Source organism: Idiotropiscis lumnitzeri, chromosome 12 (genome assembly GCF_059441095.1).
Source record: "Idiotropiscis lumnitzeri isolate Australia: NSW breed Sydney's pygmy pipehorse chromosome 12, RoL_Ilum_1.0, whole genome shotgun sequence".
In the NCBI taxonomy this organism is placed as follows: domain Eukaryota; kingdom Metazoa; phylum Chordata; class Actinopteri; order Syngnathiformes; family Syngnathidae; genus Idiotropiscis; species Idiotropiscis lumnitzeri.
Genome location: NC_142402.1, coordinates 897,300 through 911,265, shown reverse-complemented (window position 1 = coordinate 911,265; position 13,966 = coordinate 897,300). Strand labels below are relative to the sequence as shown.

The 13,966-nt window shown below is 39.7% G+C and overlaps 1 protein-coding gene and 1 pseudogene across 7 annotated transcripts in view; one reads left to right on the top strand and one right to left on the bottom strand.

Annotated features, from left to right (window-relative positions):
• The window catches only part of depdc5 (DEP domain containing 5, GATOR1 subcomplex subunit), a 248,093-nt gene that overhangs the window by 142,657 nt on the left and 91,470 nt on the right, over positions 1 to 13,966 (top strand). For all 7 annotated transcript variants that reach the window (XM_088311264.1, XM_088311269.1, XM_088311266.1 and 4 more), the window contains one exon: positions 2,071 to 2,195. In XM_088311264.1, coding sequence (XP_088167390.1) covers positions 2,071 to 2,195 — 125 coding nt within the window. The remainder of the gene's footprint in view (positions 1 to 2,070; positions 2,196 to 13,966) is intronic.
• Positions 4,403 to 5,592, bottom strand: LOC148325140 (uncharacterized; annotated as a pseudogene).

Here is a 13,966-nt window from a genome sequence, read left to right as displayed (position 1 = left end):
TGCTGCTACTAAGAGCCTTCACCATGCGCGATCTAGCATGCGCGAGCTAGCATGCTAACATGCGCCTCGTAATGCGGCGCGCCAAGTTTTAAATACAGAAATAGCACCCTCAACTTGTACTGCGCCCTTTGATACGGTGCGTCTTTTGGCCGTGAAAATACGGTACTTCAACCGATCTGACAGTTTTATGTCTTCGCCGTTAGGTTTCCCACTGTCCGGCTGCTTCAGCGTTTAATGACTCATTGCATTCACTCACACCATCGCTCGAACTTTCACACAATATATATATTTCACACGTACCAAACACGTTAATTCAGTGCTTCTCAATTATTTTCCGTCATGCCCCCCCTACCAAGAAGAAAACAAATCGCGCCCCCTGTTGTTTGATTATGTCAATAGAATGTCCCTTTGCAAAGCTAAATTGGTAAGAAGTATAATTTTGAGAACGATTATTGTGAGGATCTCAAAACTCAGTACACTGTGGTGCAAATATTGATGAGATGATCAATATTTACTATACGTTTGACATCGAATCTCTTCGTTGTGATGATGTCATCCGTTTCCGTGTTCCGGTCTTGCAATACAACATTTCTGTTCACAGCCGCTGGCTCTCCGCCCAAACGCGGTTGGAGTCAGACTTCTGTTAAAAGTCGAGCGTACATTGAAGCACTTATTACTCTGTAATTCATTTTAGCGATTAGCACGCTTAGCGCCCCCTCGTTCGCCTCCTCGTTTAGAAGGCTACTTGATAGTGGGGTTGTTTTTCACGCAGGTTGTTGCTGCTGCTGTGCACGGACTTAGCCATCGTAGAAATAAAGCTCATACTGCTGTGAGGCAAGAAAGCTTGGCGGCTAGCATTCAAGTAGCGCCGAAAGAAATTTCTTCCGGGACAACGAGCGGCAGGGTGACGCTTTTTTTTTTAATTAGTACTGCGTGAACTCGGGGCACAAACCGCAGCGTTGACTATCTCAAATTTGAGTTGCGGTCCCAAAACGATCGTTTAGCCGTACTATAGTACGGTGAGAAAAAATCATGTACCCCAGGGTCACACGCGCCCCACTATTTGAGAATCACAGCGTTAATTCATATTTTAACACATAGTTTGTGAAATTGTATCAAATTTCAGCTCCTATTCTCCCCAAAAAAACAAAACAAAACAACTCAACATGAGACGCTTTTCGGTTGTTCTTCTAGGATCTATTGTTTGTCTCATAATTTGAGTGCTAATTTATATATTACACCATATGGAAAGTGTTTTGTTACTGCTTCATCTGTTGCGAAATGCGCTATATAAATAATGTATTGCGTTAAATTGTGTGATTTAAAAAACAAAAAATAAAAATGTCTCGATAACGCCATTACATTTTCTAAATGAAGCAGCCCTGGTTGTACGCGTCAACAAGCTCCAGCAAAAGTTGGCACATGTAACAGCCCAGGATCTCAGAATCAGAATGCCTTATCTTGTCATTATACTCAGTGCACAATGAGATTAGAAAGCTTCCCGTCTCCAGTGCAAATATAAATAATGAAATAATAATAATAATAGTAGATAACAATAAAAACACACAAAAAGAGTGTTGAAAAGTTTACTCTGCCACAGTATGTTGCAGTTATACAAAGCAAAAAATAAATAAATAAATAAAAACTTAAAAGGAAGTAGGCTTTTTTAAATTTCCTTTCAAATATTTTTATTGGGATTATACTTGATCAAAATTGGTTTTAATCTGATATATTTAATTTTCAAAAAAATCCCAATTCCTATGTGCCAGTATCCCAACGTGCCAGTACCCCAACGTTGCCAGGGCTGCGATGGCCCTTTATAGTTGCTCGCAGCTCTAGTTGGAATTGAATTTATGTAAGATGTATAGCACGTTCCCTATGGTCACATGTGGTGCCCGCCCTAATACTTCAAAAGGGCCTGAGTTGAAGAAGACAAGCTTTTTTCAGCACTCAAAGATGTAGATGCTCTGTGGATATGGACAAAATTTGCATAAATATTCACCTTTGAGTTTGGTACCTCCAGCTGAGCTAAACTTGACAGTGTCTTTATTCATTTTTTCCACACTGCAGAAAGGCATTCCCATGAAGGCCATCAATTCTCTCCTTTCATATCCTTCTGAACCCATGGTGCCACTGCAAGGCAAAAAAGGAACATCAGCTTTATCTGCTTTACTGGAGATGGATCAGAACCATAGGTAAGTTTGATCCTCCCATCCTGGTCAAACATACATTCTGGTGCAAAAGCTTTTGGAAAAAGCAGTTTTGATTATTTTGCGCAATGGATTTTATATGATGATCATGATGTGATAAAAGTGTAGCTTTTTACTCAAAATATGTATTATTGTGAAATAGGGCTGCACAATGTGTGTTTTGAACATCGCGATTGCGATGTGCGCATGCCCAATTGTCACATCGTAGGACGTGCAATGTTTTTGTCTTTTTTTTTTTGTTGCTTTAGAGCATGCAAAATTAGTTTTTCTTCATAGAAACAGCAAGCTAATGTATGCTCTACACAGCCTGTCTCAATCACCCCTTCCCTCCTGCCAGTCACTGGCCACTCCCCCACCCACTCCATTCTCACAGCCACGACTGTGCACTCTGAAAACACTAACAGGCGACATGGAAGAGACGACGGCGGCAGTAGATTTAGTCCCCAAAAGAAAGTCAACATCCGAAATATGGAATTATTTCGGCCCTAAAAAGGAATATACAACACACAAAAAAATCCTCTGCCGCCCGTGCCGACTTGCTGCCTATATAGAGATATAGTGGAAAGGCATTCGGGACTCAGGACGCCTGTGGAAGTTAAAGGAGGAAAGTAATTTAATCTAATTTATTTTTCAAATTTCAAATTACTCTTGTGAACTAATTAGAAAGGTCCTGTTACCCTGTAGTTTAAGTAGACAAAGGTCTCAGTCATATTTGAGTAAAATAGTCCTTTTTCTATAAATGTCATGGGAAAAGGAATTATATTTTCACCGACCCTTGAAATTACACCATAGAATCCATTGGTTCCAGGGGTTCGTGGTCATCTAGTGAGTTGATGACCATGAACCCCTGGTTGAGAATATACCTGGGAAATGTGTTAATTTGTGAAACAAGTTTATGATATTGGAAAAACACGAAATTGGAAAAAAATGACATTGCAATTTTTGGTCAGGTTGCAATGTACATTGCGATATTGAAACTAGAACAATTGTCACCAGATGACTCAAATAGCTCTCTTTGGGAATACTTTGCTTTGTTTATTATACAGCTCTGGGATGGCCACTTGATAGAAATATGGCATTCTATACCTTTTGTCGAGCGTGTGGATCATTTCTTAAACCTCTCTTTCGTGCGTCGGCATTGAGTTGCTTTCGCTTTTGCCCCGTGAAAAGTTATTGCATTCGTGATTTGTCGATGCTGTTTGGAACTTCTTATCATAAGGTGTTATAATAAAGGTGTCTGTCATTGTTTTTTGAGTAGATGGTTTTACATCGGTCCCACTAATGAGTCTGAACTGGTTATACGGGGACTCGTAATAGCGATTCAAATGGTCGGACAGGTTTGTTGTATTACCTTGTGTTGCAGCAACAATGGCGAGGCTTGTCAGCAGAGGGTTTTTTTGTGTGTTGTATATTCCTTTTTATGGCCGAAATAACTCCATATTTCGGATGTTGATTTTCTTTTGGGGACTAAATCTACTGCCGCTTCTGCTGCCGTGTCCTCCTGTTTTCAGGGCAGACAGCAGTGAGAGTGGAGGCGGGTGGGGGCTGGGCGTTGTCTAATTAGTAGGGGGCGTGAGCAAGACGGTCTGTGTAGTCTCAACAGTATAGAGCAGGGGTGTCAAGATCCAGTCCTGGAGGGCCGCTTTCCTGCATGCTTTCAATCTCTCCCGGCTGCAACCCACCTGATTCAAATGATCAGCTCATCAGCAAGCTCTGAAGAAGCCTGATAAGTATCCTGCTCATTTGAATCAGGTGTATTGCAGCCAGGGGAGATGGAAAACTTGAAGGACACCCTCGAGGACTGGAGTTTGACACCCCTGGTATAGAGCATAGTATAGCGTGCTGCTTTTTTTTACGTGTTCTAAAAAAACCCAAAAAAAACATTGCACGTCCTACGATGTGACTATTGCGCATGCGCACATCGCAATCGCGATGTTCAAACCGCATATCGTTCAGGCCTATTACATACGGTGTTTCACATCAGCCTAATTTTGTCAAGCCATTTGTTAAAGCTCTCAAAATTCTGGTTTCCAAAGTACACTTACTGTATTTCTCATTATTTGTTTTGAATTATTTGGCTTGTTGTAATTATTGTTTCCCTAAATACCGTGTAGCCCTTCCCTCAGTATTTATTTGTATTTATCTTGTGTGTTTAGAATGCATGGCCATTACCAATACTGTTAATGGATGCTTCAGTCATTCTGACTGTGTGCCCTGGTCCCTGAAAGGGTACCGGTCATTTTACACTGACCTAAATAAAACCGAAAGGAGCTTTCCGCAACAAGTATGCTATCCATTTCAGTGCAGAATTCTGGATAGGAAGTGTATGTTCTTGGCAGTTCTGGAACTGGCCCACAGGTATGGGCTACTGGTCGCCTTGCCAGCCCATCCACTGCTGTGAAGTGGATGTCAACCTTGTTTACAATGATAACATCTGACCCTGTTAAAAACCTTTGGAATTTTCTAAGTCCTGCCTCATCAATTCCTCTGATGTACTGCTGCAAAAAACGAAGGCTCTGGTTCTCTGCTTGATTAGTTGGAGATGCCTGCGGCATTTCCAAAAGCTGTTGGCGTTTTTTCTTGATACATTTTTAGGACATTTTGTTGGCTCCCAAATGCATGTTTGAGGGAGTGGCAAACAATTAATAACATTCTGCTGCTTATCTTGGTTTTTGGATCAACTGCTTGTGTGCCACGTTTAGAAGGAGACCTTTCGATTCTCTTTGGTCTGAAGGGTGGTGACATCCAAGCGGTCCAGAAGATCGAAAAGTTCATCCTCTGTGTTAATCTGAAAGATCTTTTAAGGCAATGGTGATCAGATCTCTATATGATTGGTTTATGTACAGATGACTTTCAACAGCATATCATCTGACACTTTGCTCTCACCAAAAACAAGTGCCACAGTGAAAACGGGGGCAAAGCAACACGGAAAAAATCCTTTCTGCAAAATCCGGCCAATGGATTTCCACTCATCTTCCTGCCATTTCGGAGACAGTAATGGAACTCTCAAATCCTCCCCGTCAGCTGTGTGGTCCATAAGATCAGTCCAAAATGCAGCATAGACATCCCTTGCAACACCACTGGCATCAAATCATTTTTCATCTATATAGGTGTATTTTAGGAGGTGTTTGAGCAATGTTGCATCCTTAAACTGGCTAATCATCTCTTCCAGAAGATTGACTCTGTGAAGCTTTATGTTCATGTATACAAGATCATATGAAGCTGGAGAAACAAGTGCTTGATCACTTGTATTAGCTGCGTCTGGAGTGTTCAGGGTTGTTGTGCTTAATGGGAGAAGAGTAACTGATGTGGCGGTCAGCTTGTTTCCTTCAAGCAGCAGGCTGGGTTCATCTACCAATGTGTCATCCAGCTGACTTGCCATGGGTTCTCCAAGGAAAGGACCAATCATCACCTCAAATGTGTCTGTTAGATCTGCATCAAATCAGCCTGATCATCTGCATGTGTCTATCTGTTGTACATCAATATTTGCATCAGTTCCCCCCCCCAACAGACTCATCTTAATCCATCAGTGTCTTAGTACAAAGGTAAAATCTGAACACTCCCATTAGTACTGTGTAGAGTTCTCCAGTTGTGATATCTTCATCAAGTACCACTTCCTCCTGGTTAGTCCGATATATCACAACTAGACTCCTCACATCTTCCAAATCTACTCTTTCGATTTGGGAAGAATATGCTTTGAGCGTGCTGTAATCTGTCATCTTTTTATGACTCTTTGGACACATCAAGAGTCCTCGTTCCTCCTCCTCTGCGTTTCCTTACTTGTTTACCTTGATGTATCCAACCCTTTTCTGGTCTGCTTTTCAGCCCATTTGTTTTTGTTGTTGATTCTTTTCCACTTTGCAGGTGACGCCTCCTCGTGCTCACCTTCATTATCCTCACATCCAATGCCCATCTTTTTCTTGAGTTTTTCAAGCAATTAATATTTTTGGGATTCTCTTGCGCATTTTCTTTAACACACAAAACAAATGGATGCACAATTGACTGATGTTTGCACAGAAATAATGTAGACACTGTGTAACGTCATAATCTCATCATGTTAAAACTTGAAGAAATGCCTGAGAGCACACAGGTGTGAAAATCACCTGCTGCCCCAAGATACTAGTCTATCTGAGCACTTAAGACATGATGATTTGATTTGATTATTATGATTTTGTGATATGCCTGCATTACAATACAATACATTTCATACAGTATTACCAGATTCTCAAATTTATCATTTTTTAACAGGAAAATAATCTCAATTAATATGTGCCTAATTTTATAACAGACAATCCAGCTCTATATATGTAATTGATTTTTCCCTCCCACCCATACAACAGCGAGTGCTTCTCAACTAATGTCACCCCACATTCCCCTGTTGTCGCAGTGTCACAACGCACTTTTATGGAATTTAAGGACTAATAAAATGCATTGTCTAAAAATAGTGTCTGAAAACAAATGCATACTGCATTACATTTTTCAGCATTGTTATTGTATGCTTTTTATAAGATTTATTTTGTGCCGCGGTGATACTCACATTCACGAGATGACGTTTCATATCATTTGGACATACCACCAAAAGCATATTGCGAGGTATGATGTATGCAAGCCAGAGACTGAGAGACCTTGTATTTGCTTATGGAGTAACTTAGTGGCAAATAGGTGAGGGAGTTCCACTTCTTGAACCATAAGTGAAATGTTCTATGTGGGAGTTTACGTAAACTCTCTGTTTAATACCAAAAAGCTAAAAATGAAAAATACAGGTACAGTAACTCAGTAAGAACGTTTCTGATGCATGCTTGTCTAAGTATTTTTCCAAATTAAAAGACAAGTCCAACCTGAAATGCGCGTTAGATATCTCACTGGTCAGAGTATCCTCGATTTAGTTGCATTCCAGCGTTGGCAACGTAGCCTGAAATTGGAAGTCGGAATGTGCTATAGTCTATAACGTGACTACCTATAACAGAGGTATTCAATTAAAAGTCACAGAGGTCCATGACTAAAATTTCTTCCAATTAAAAGGTCCGAACCAAAGTCCAACTTCCCTTAATGTCTAGCCTATGTTCACATTTTTATATAGTTTCGATATTTAGTCATTTTCAACAGAGCGCACTTATATACTAAATATTTAGCAATGTTCCCATTAAAAACCTTTGCAAGTCAAACTAATATAAGGCGTTTATTTCTCATTTAAGAAAATGTGGCTCCAGGAATTTAAGGGTGCCACTTCCAGAAAAAGACAGTGAAATATCTCCTGCAGAAATATATCAAGTGCTTAGCATTGAGTTAACATCTTTTACCTTTTTTTCTTAAATCAAAGAGTTATCAGCCTAAAAAAAACGGAAAGCCTAATTATCCAAGTAAAACAGGTCGACATGTTCAGTACACAATCAATAAAAATGGCTGTCCTCATGAAAAACGAATTCAGAATGAGCTTTGACACCACCTTTTCTTTTGAATATTTTTTAACTTCTCTTAATGAGAAAAATGAGTTTGTTACTGCCCTGCCAGTGACTTAAATCTGGGTTGGAACGGAGTCAGGGCCATTGGGATTTGGTAGATTATTTCACACATCTGGGCTTTGTGTTTTCCTTTGTGCAACCGCATTTAAGCACTCCTTCACAACTTCCTTTTTTATGTTTCCCCAAAATCCATGATACTTTTTGTGAACATTCGTTTTGAATGCCGCTGGGCTGTAAACGAAAATGTAAAGATCTGTTATACTGCACTCGAAATTCGATGGTTTTTATGTGCGCTCACCTCAAACTTCAGCGGATAACATTGCACAAAAGGGCGGTGCTTTGTTTCACATTCACATGCTTTCAGTTTCCATTCATGTTTACGTCATTCCACTTAGAAATTCAAATGTCTGAGCTCATTCAACTGCCCTTGGACTGGCAGCCACCTTGTACTAGGTGATTAGCTTAACCTCTGATTCACCTTGAACACCCCCAATGAGGCAGCCATCTTGGACTGGGACATTAGTCCCCCCAACCATCTTGGAGAAGGAAGCCAATCCACAGTAAATGAACCTGAAGTGACATCATCATATCTGAAGTGAACCAGGAGTGACGTCACAAAACCGGAAGTAGGCAGGGGTGACATAATGAAACCGGAAGTGACGTAATGCGCCCGGAAGTGATGTAATTCGACCGGAAGTTAACCGGAAGTGACAGACAACGACTGGGAGTGAACCGGAAGTGATGTAAATCGAGCGTAAATGAACCGGAAGTGACATAATTCGAATGGATACACTTGATTCACTATTTGAGTGTCAGAAATTCATCCATTCGTCCATTCCAAATGAATCTTTACAATTGACGTGTACATGGTTTCAGTTAGAAATTCAAAACATTTATTCCAGTCATTTCACGTTAATTTTTTCTCTCTCACATTCTTCACTTGATTTACTGTATTCCTGTTTCAAAGATATCTTTCCGCAATCATTCCAGGCTTTCCCAGTTCTATTATTGTGTAAGGGCTGATTCTATACTTGCACTTGTACATTTGTGTGGTTCAGAGGTAAAGCACTTGTTTCCCACGTTGTCGGTTCAAGTCCCGACTGTGGAACTTCATTTTTTTTTTTTTTTTTTAATTATAATGTAAAATGGTGAATAATGTGAAAGCATGGACACATTGTGTCAATGTTATCTCAATCAATTTATTCATTTAGTGTCATTCAACATCACTCACTATCATTCAACATCCTTCCACCTTCCATCATTCACTATCATTCCACATTCTCATTCAATTCTATTCTCGACAATTCAAACTCATTCAATTTCATTCTCTATGGTTTCAAATCTTTAAATATCATTCCACATCCTTCCACCCAGATGGTTTCAGCTCATCAGCCTTCACACGCAATTTCCCCAGAAATTGCATTCTCTCGCTACGTCACAATAATCAGGTTTTTACATAATTACCACGTTTTTACATGATAAGTTTCTAATAATAATAATATTCCCTTTATTAGTCCCACAATGGGGAAATTCGAGATTCGAACTCAGGCCTCCTGGGGAGACTGGGTCCTGAACGCGGCGCTTTAGACCACTCGGCCATCCTGGCAGCCAAAGATAAGATGCCCTTTAGTCCCACAATGGGGAAATTCGAGATTCGAACCCAGGCCTCCTGGGGCGACCGGGACCTGAACGCGGCGCCATAGACCACTCGGCCATCCTGGCCTTTCACGTTTTTACATGATAATTATCACATTTTTACATGATAATTATGACGTTTTTACATGATAAGTTTGATATTTTTTTTCCTGATGTGGTAGCAATGCGCTTCCGTACTTTTAGGCCTTCAAACACAACTTTGTTTTCCTGGCAAAACAGTGGTTTGCAATGGCAGCACCGTTCGACGAAATAAAAAGCTTCATGTAAAATGTGTTTTATTTTAAACATTTTTAGATGAACCACCCAGTATTTTAAATAAATAACATAAAATACTTAAATAAGAGTTTGATTAATTATAGCTTTCTCTTGTATATGTAAATCTTCCAACCACAAATAGCTGATGATAATGCAGTATGAGGACGGATTTAGGCGCCTTAATTGGTCCACTGTCATGTGTTCTGTAACTTCATTGGTCAGATGTGATAAGAACGGATGAAATTTATTGACGGCTTGACGAAAGTCAGTAAAAATCCATAAATAAACTGCAAGTCATTAAATGCTGCAAGGTTCTAAGTATGGGGAAAAAGTAGCAGCTTGCTGTCCAAAAAATACGGTATGTTTTATGGATGCCAGCTTGAATTTTAAAAGCTGACTCTTTGTACCATCTCATGCTGTTATTAGTTGAGCTGGTGGCGCAGACTCTTTGCTCAGCAGTTAGTGCTCTACTCCCAAGCCAGCGGCCCGTAAATACTCCACCAATTACAACTGTTCAACGCTAACAGTAAAATGGATTCCATATGAAAATCCGCATATATCTCAAAACCATTTTTTACACCCGTCTGTCAATTTAAAGGTACCGTATTTTCGCAGCCTAAAGACGCGCCGTATCAACAGACGCAGCGTCAGTTGTACGCTAGCTCGCGCACGCTAGCTCGCATTCAGTGAAAAGCAGCTTTGGCAATAGCATTACAATAGCCGCTGAAAGAGCTCACATGACAACGCAGCCGATAGCAATGTCAGGAGAGGGATGTGACAAGTCACCACACTCCTTAGAGTCACGGTTTTGAATCAAAACCAAAACTATCACTGAACAGCAGACATGCAAACAATGAAACAAAGAAACACAATTAACACAAAATATGCATCTCTCATGCCATTCATATCCCAAAAAGAAATAAAAATAACACAAAAAGAGAATTGCAATGCATTTTGGGAGTCTATCAGCCTCAGCCAATCAAATGGCTGGTTAGAGAGATGTGTGCTATGGGTTTCTTATTTTTTATGTTTTTTTGCAGTCTGTTGTCTGAACCTGTGATGTTTCTTGCTTGAAATAAGATGAATGATAAGACACACTACGACATTGTGCACAGCTGTCCTTTTGTCCAGCTTTCTCCCGCAAGCATACTGGTCTGTTCTAACTGACTCCCTCAAACCATCACTAAAAGATAAGATAAGATGTCCTTTATTAGTCCCACAATGGGGAAATTTGAGGTGTTACAGCAGCAAAGATATAGATCACACAGAGTCGGCGGCGTAATGTAGCCGTTAATGTATAACATTAGCAGCAGACATGCATAAAAAGCATGCAAATATACACAGTATAAACGTATCTAAGTGTAAGGAAACACTCCTAATGCCTGTCCATTATACAGAGGGGGAAACACTGTAATGATAAAAACTACTGAATGATTGAAAATACTGCAATCATAAAAATATTGCAATGATAAAAGTACTGAAATGTTAAGAGTACTGAAATGATAGAAAATTACTGCATGATAGAAAATACTGCAATGATAAAAGTACTGTAATGGTAAAAAGCACTGCAATGATAAAATATACTGCAATGGTAAAAGTACTGTAATAGTAAAAGTACTGCAACAATAGAAAAATACTGCAATGATAAAAGTACTGCAATGATAAAAGTACTGTAATAGTGAACGTCCTGCAATGGTAGAAATGCGGCAGTGATAGAAGTACTGTTATAAAAGATGTATTCAGATAATTTATTTTATTCAAAGCACAATAGAATCAGACTTTAACCAGCCGGGTGTGCTAACATGCACTCTGTAATGCCCTAAGGTGCATCTGCCGTTGCTCGAATAGATAACACGTGTACAGATCTATGGGTCTTAGTCTATATACAAGGTGTGTCGCATTACAGGGTGCCCCGTCTGTTTCGGGGAATTTTTGAGACTTTAAAGTGTGCCATATGGTTGCGAAAATACAGTATTATCTGGCCAAGATGGCCTATTTTTCACTAACAAGCTCTGTTTATATATTTTTTGATCAGGAAACTGAAATTAGTTATCATATTTATATTATTTTTATTCATCTGGGAGAAATTACAAAAACTTGAAAAATGCTTACTTTTAATGAGGAAAATGGCCACGCCCTCGCCTCCACTCTCTCTGGGAGTCACAATATGGACCAATTATAAACTCACCATTGGAAATAATTGTACTTTAATTGCTTTAGCGTCCAAAAACGGTGATCAAAATTCATGTGGACATCCCTAGCTATGACCATTTCAACACCTCTCTAGCTGATTTATATTAGAATGAGGAAATGTGGAAGTCAGAAGATGCACTGGAAGAGCTACATACATGTAGGTTGGGAGGACACTGCTTCTTCGCTGAGCACAGTGAGGATGTGCACAGCATAAAGCCCCAGTCGGGATATTTACAAGGACTGATGTGGGAATAAGTAGATGTGCAGATTTATTATTTCTTACCACGCTTGCCTCCCTGCTGTGACATAGACAATTGACACCGGAAAAAATAACAAGCAGAGCGTGCCAATTTGTAGTAAATCTCATTACAAAAAAGCCCTTAATTCACTTCAGTCTTTTAGGGGAGTGGATTTTAGCACTGATGTAATTTTTACATGCAAACTTATTATAGAAGTACCAATGTTAACGTCAGTCAACTGTCCCTTTAAATAGAAAATTGGGACTGTCTGCTTAGCTTAGCACTTGATATATTTCCACAGGAGATATTTGACTATTTTTTCCGGAAATGGCACCCTTAAGTTCCTGGAGCCACATTTTCTTGAATGTGAAATAGGTGTTTAATGGGAACATTGCTAAATATTTCGTATATAAGTGTGCTCTGTTGAAAATGACTAAATATATATAAAAATGTGAACATAGGCTAGACATTAAGGGAAGTCGGACTTTGGTTCGGACCTTTTAATTGGATGAAATTTTCGTCGTGGACCTCTGTGACTTTTAATTGAATACCTCTGACCTAGACTGTGAAGGACTTTTCTTCAACGGAATGGCTTTCCCAAACTTTCAGTACTATTATTGGGATGCTAACATCCGAGGTCCACTTTACTGGCAGCATTTCCATCTGGATTCTTTACCTCCAATCTGGGTGTCTATGAATGCTCATTCTAGGGGTGCTCGAGGCTCCTTGCCCGCACTGTTAGGTTCTCCCCTTCCGATTATGTACTATACTTCCCTCGGTGGCTCAGTCGTCAAACAAGCTCTAAAAATTTGGTTCCAATTTAGGAAGACCCTTGGTCTGGAGCCCCTTCCTGACTTTCTTCGAGAAACCTACCACGTCTGTTTATGAGTAGAAAACCCGTCTTTTTATTTATTTTTTATTTTTTGGGTGTTTATTATGAGTGGATAGGATATAAAGTACGCACATTTTGGGATTGTGTTGTTTTGTTGCATTTCACCTTCAATTTATATGAGTATTTTATGTACAATTCATCGTGTGTGTAAGTGTGCGTTTGTGTGTCACTATATAACCTATTTGACAACCTATTTCAAGCTAAGTTTCTGCTATTACTTGAGCAGTCAAAGCGGCTTCTATTTGAATGGTCCGCATTGTTATTATCCCTTATAGGTAGGATTAACTCTGTTAAAATGATGTTGCTTCCAAAATTTCTGTATCTGTTTCAGTGCCTTCCTATTTTTGTCCCTAACACATTCTTCAAGTCTCTGGACTCCTTGATTCTGTCTTTTATTTGGAATGGTAAACAACCTAGACTGTGAAGGACTTTTCTTCAACGGAATGGCTTTCCCAAACTTTTAGTACTATTATTGGGATGCTAACATCCGAGGTCCACTTTACTGGCAGCATTTCCATCTGGATTCTTTGCCTCCAATCTCGGTGTCTCTGGAAGCTCATTCTAGGGGTGCTCGAGTCTCCTTGCCCGCACTGTTAGGTTCTCCCCTTCCGATTACGTACTATGCTTCCCTCGGTGGCTCCGTTGTCAAACGAGCTCTAAAAATTTGGTTCCAATTTAGGAAGAACCTTGGTCTTCATGCTTTCTCACTTTTGGGACTTATTGCAGCCAATCAGTTATTCACTCCATCAGCAGGCTTTTGGGTTTAGCATGAACAAGGTCTGTGAAGCTTTGCAGATTTGTATTCAGACGGGATTTTTTCAGCTTCTCTAATTTCACAGAAGAATTCGTAATTGCGCCATCACATTTTTTTTAGGTATCTGCAGGTCGGGTATTATGTGCAAAGTATGACACCACATTTTCCTCGTAAACCTCCGGATAATGCTTTTTATCTATTGATCTCACAACCAAATGTGTGTTGTCTAAACTTTATAATTTAAGTTTCAAACTGCATTCACCATCTATGGAAGTCCTTAAAGCTGCTTGGGGCAGGATTTACAA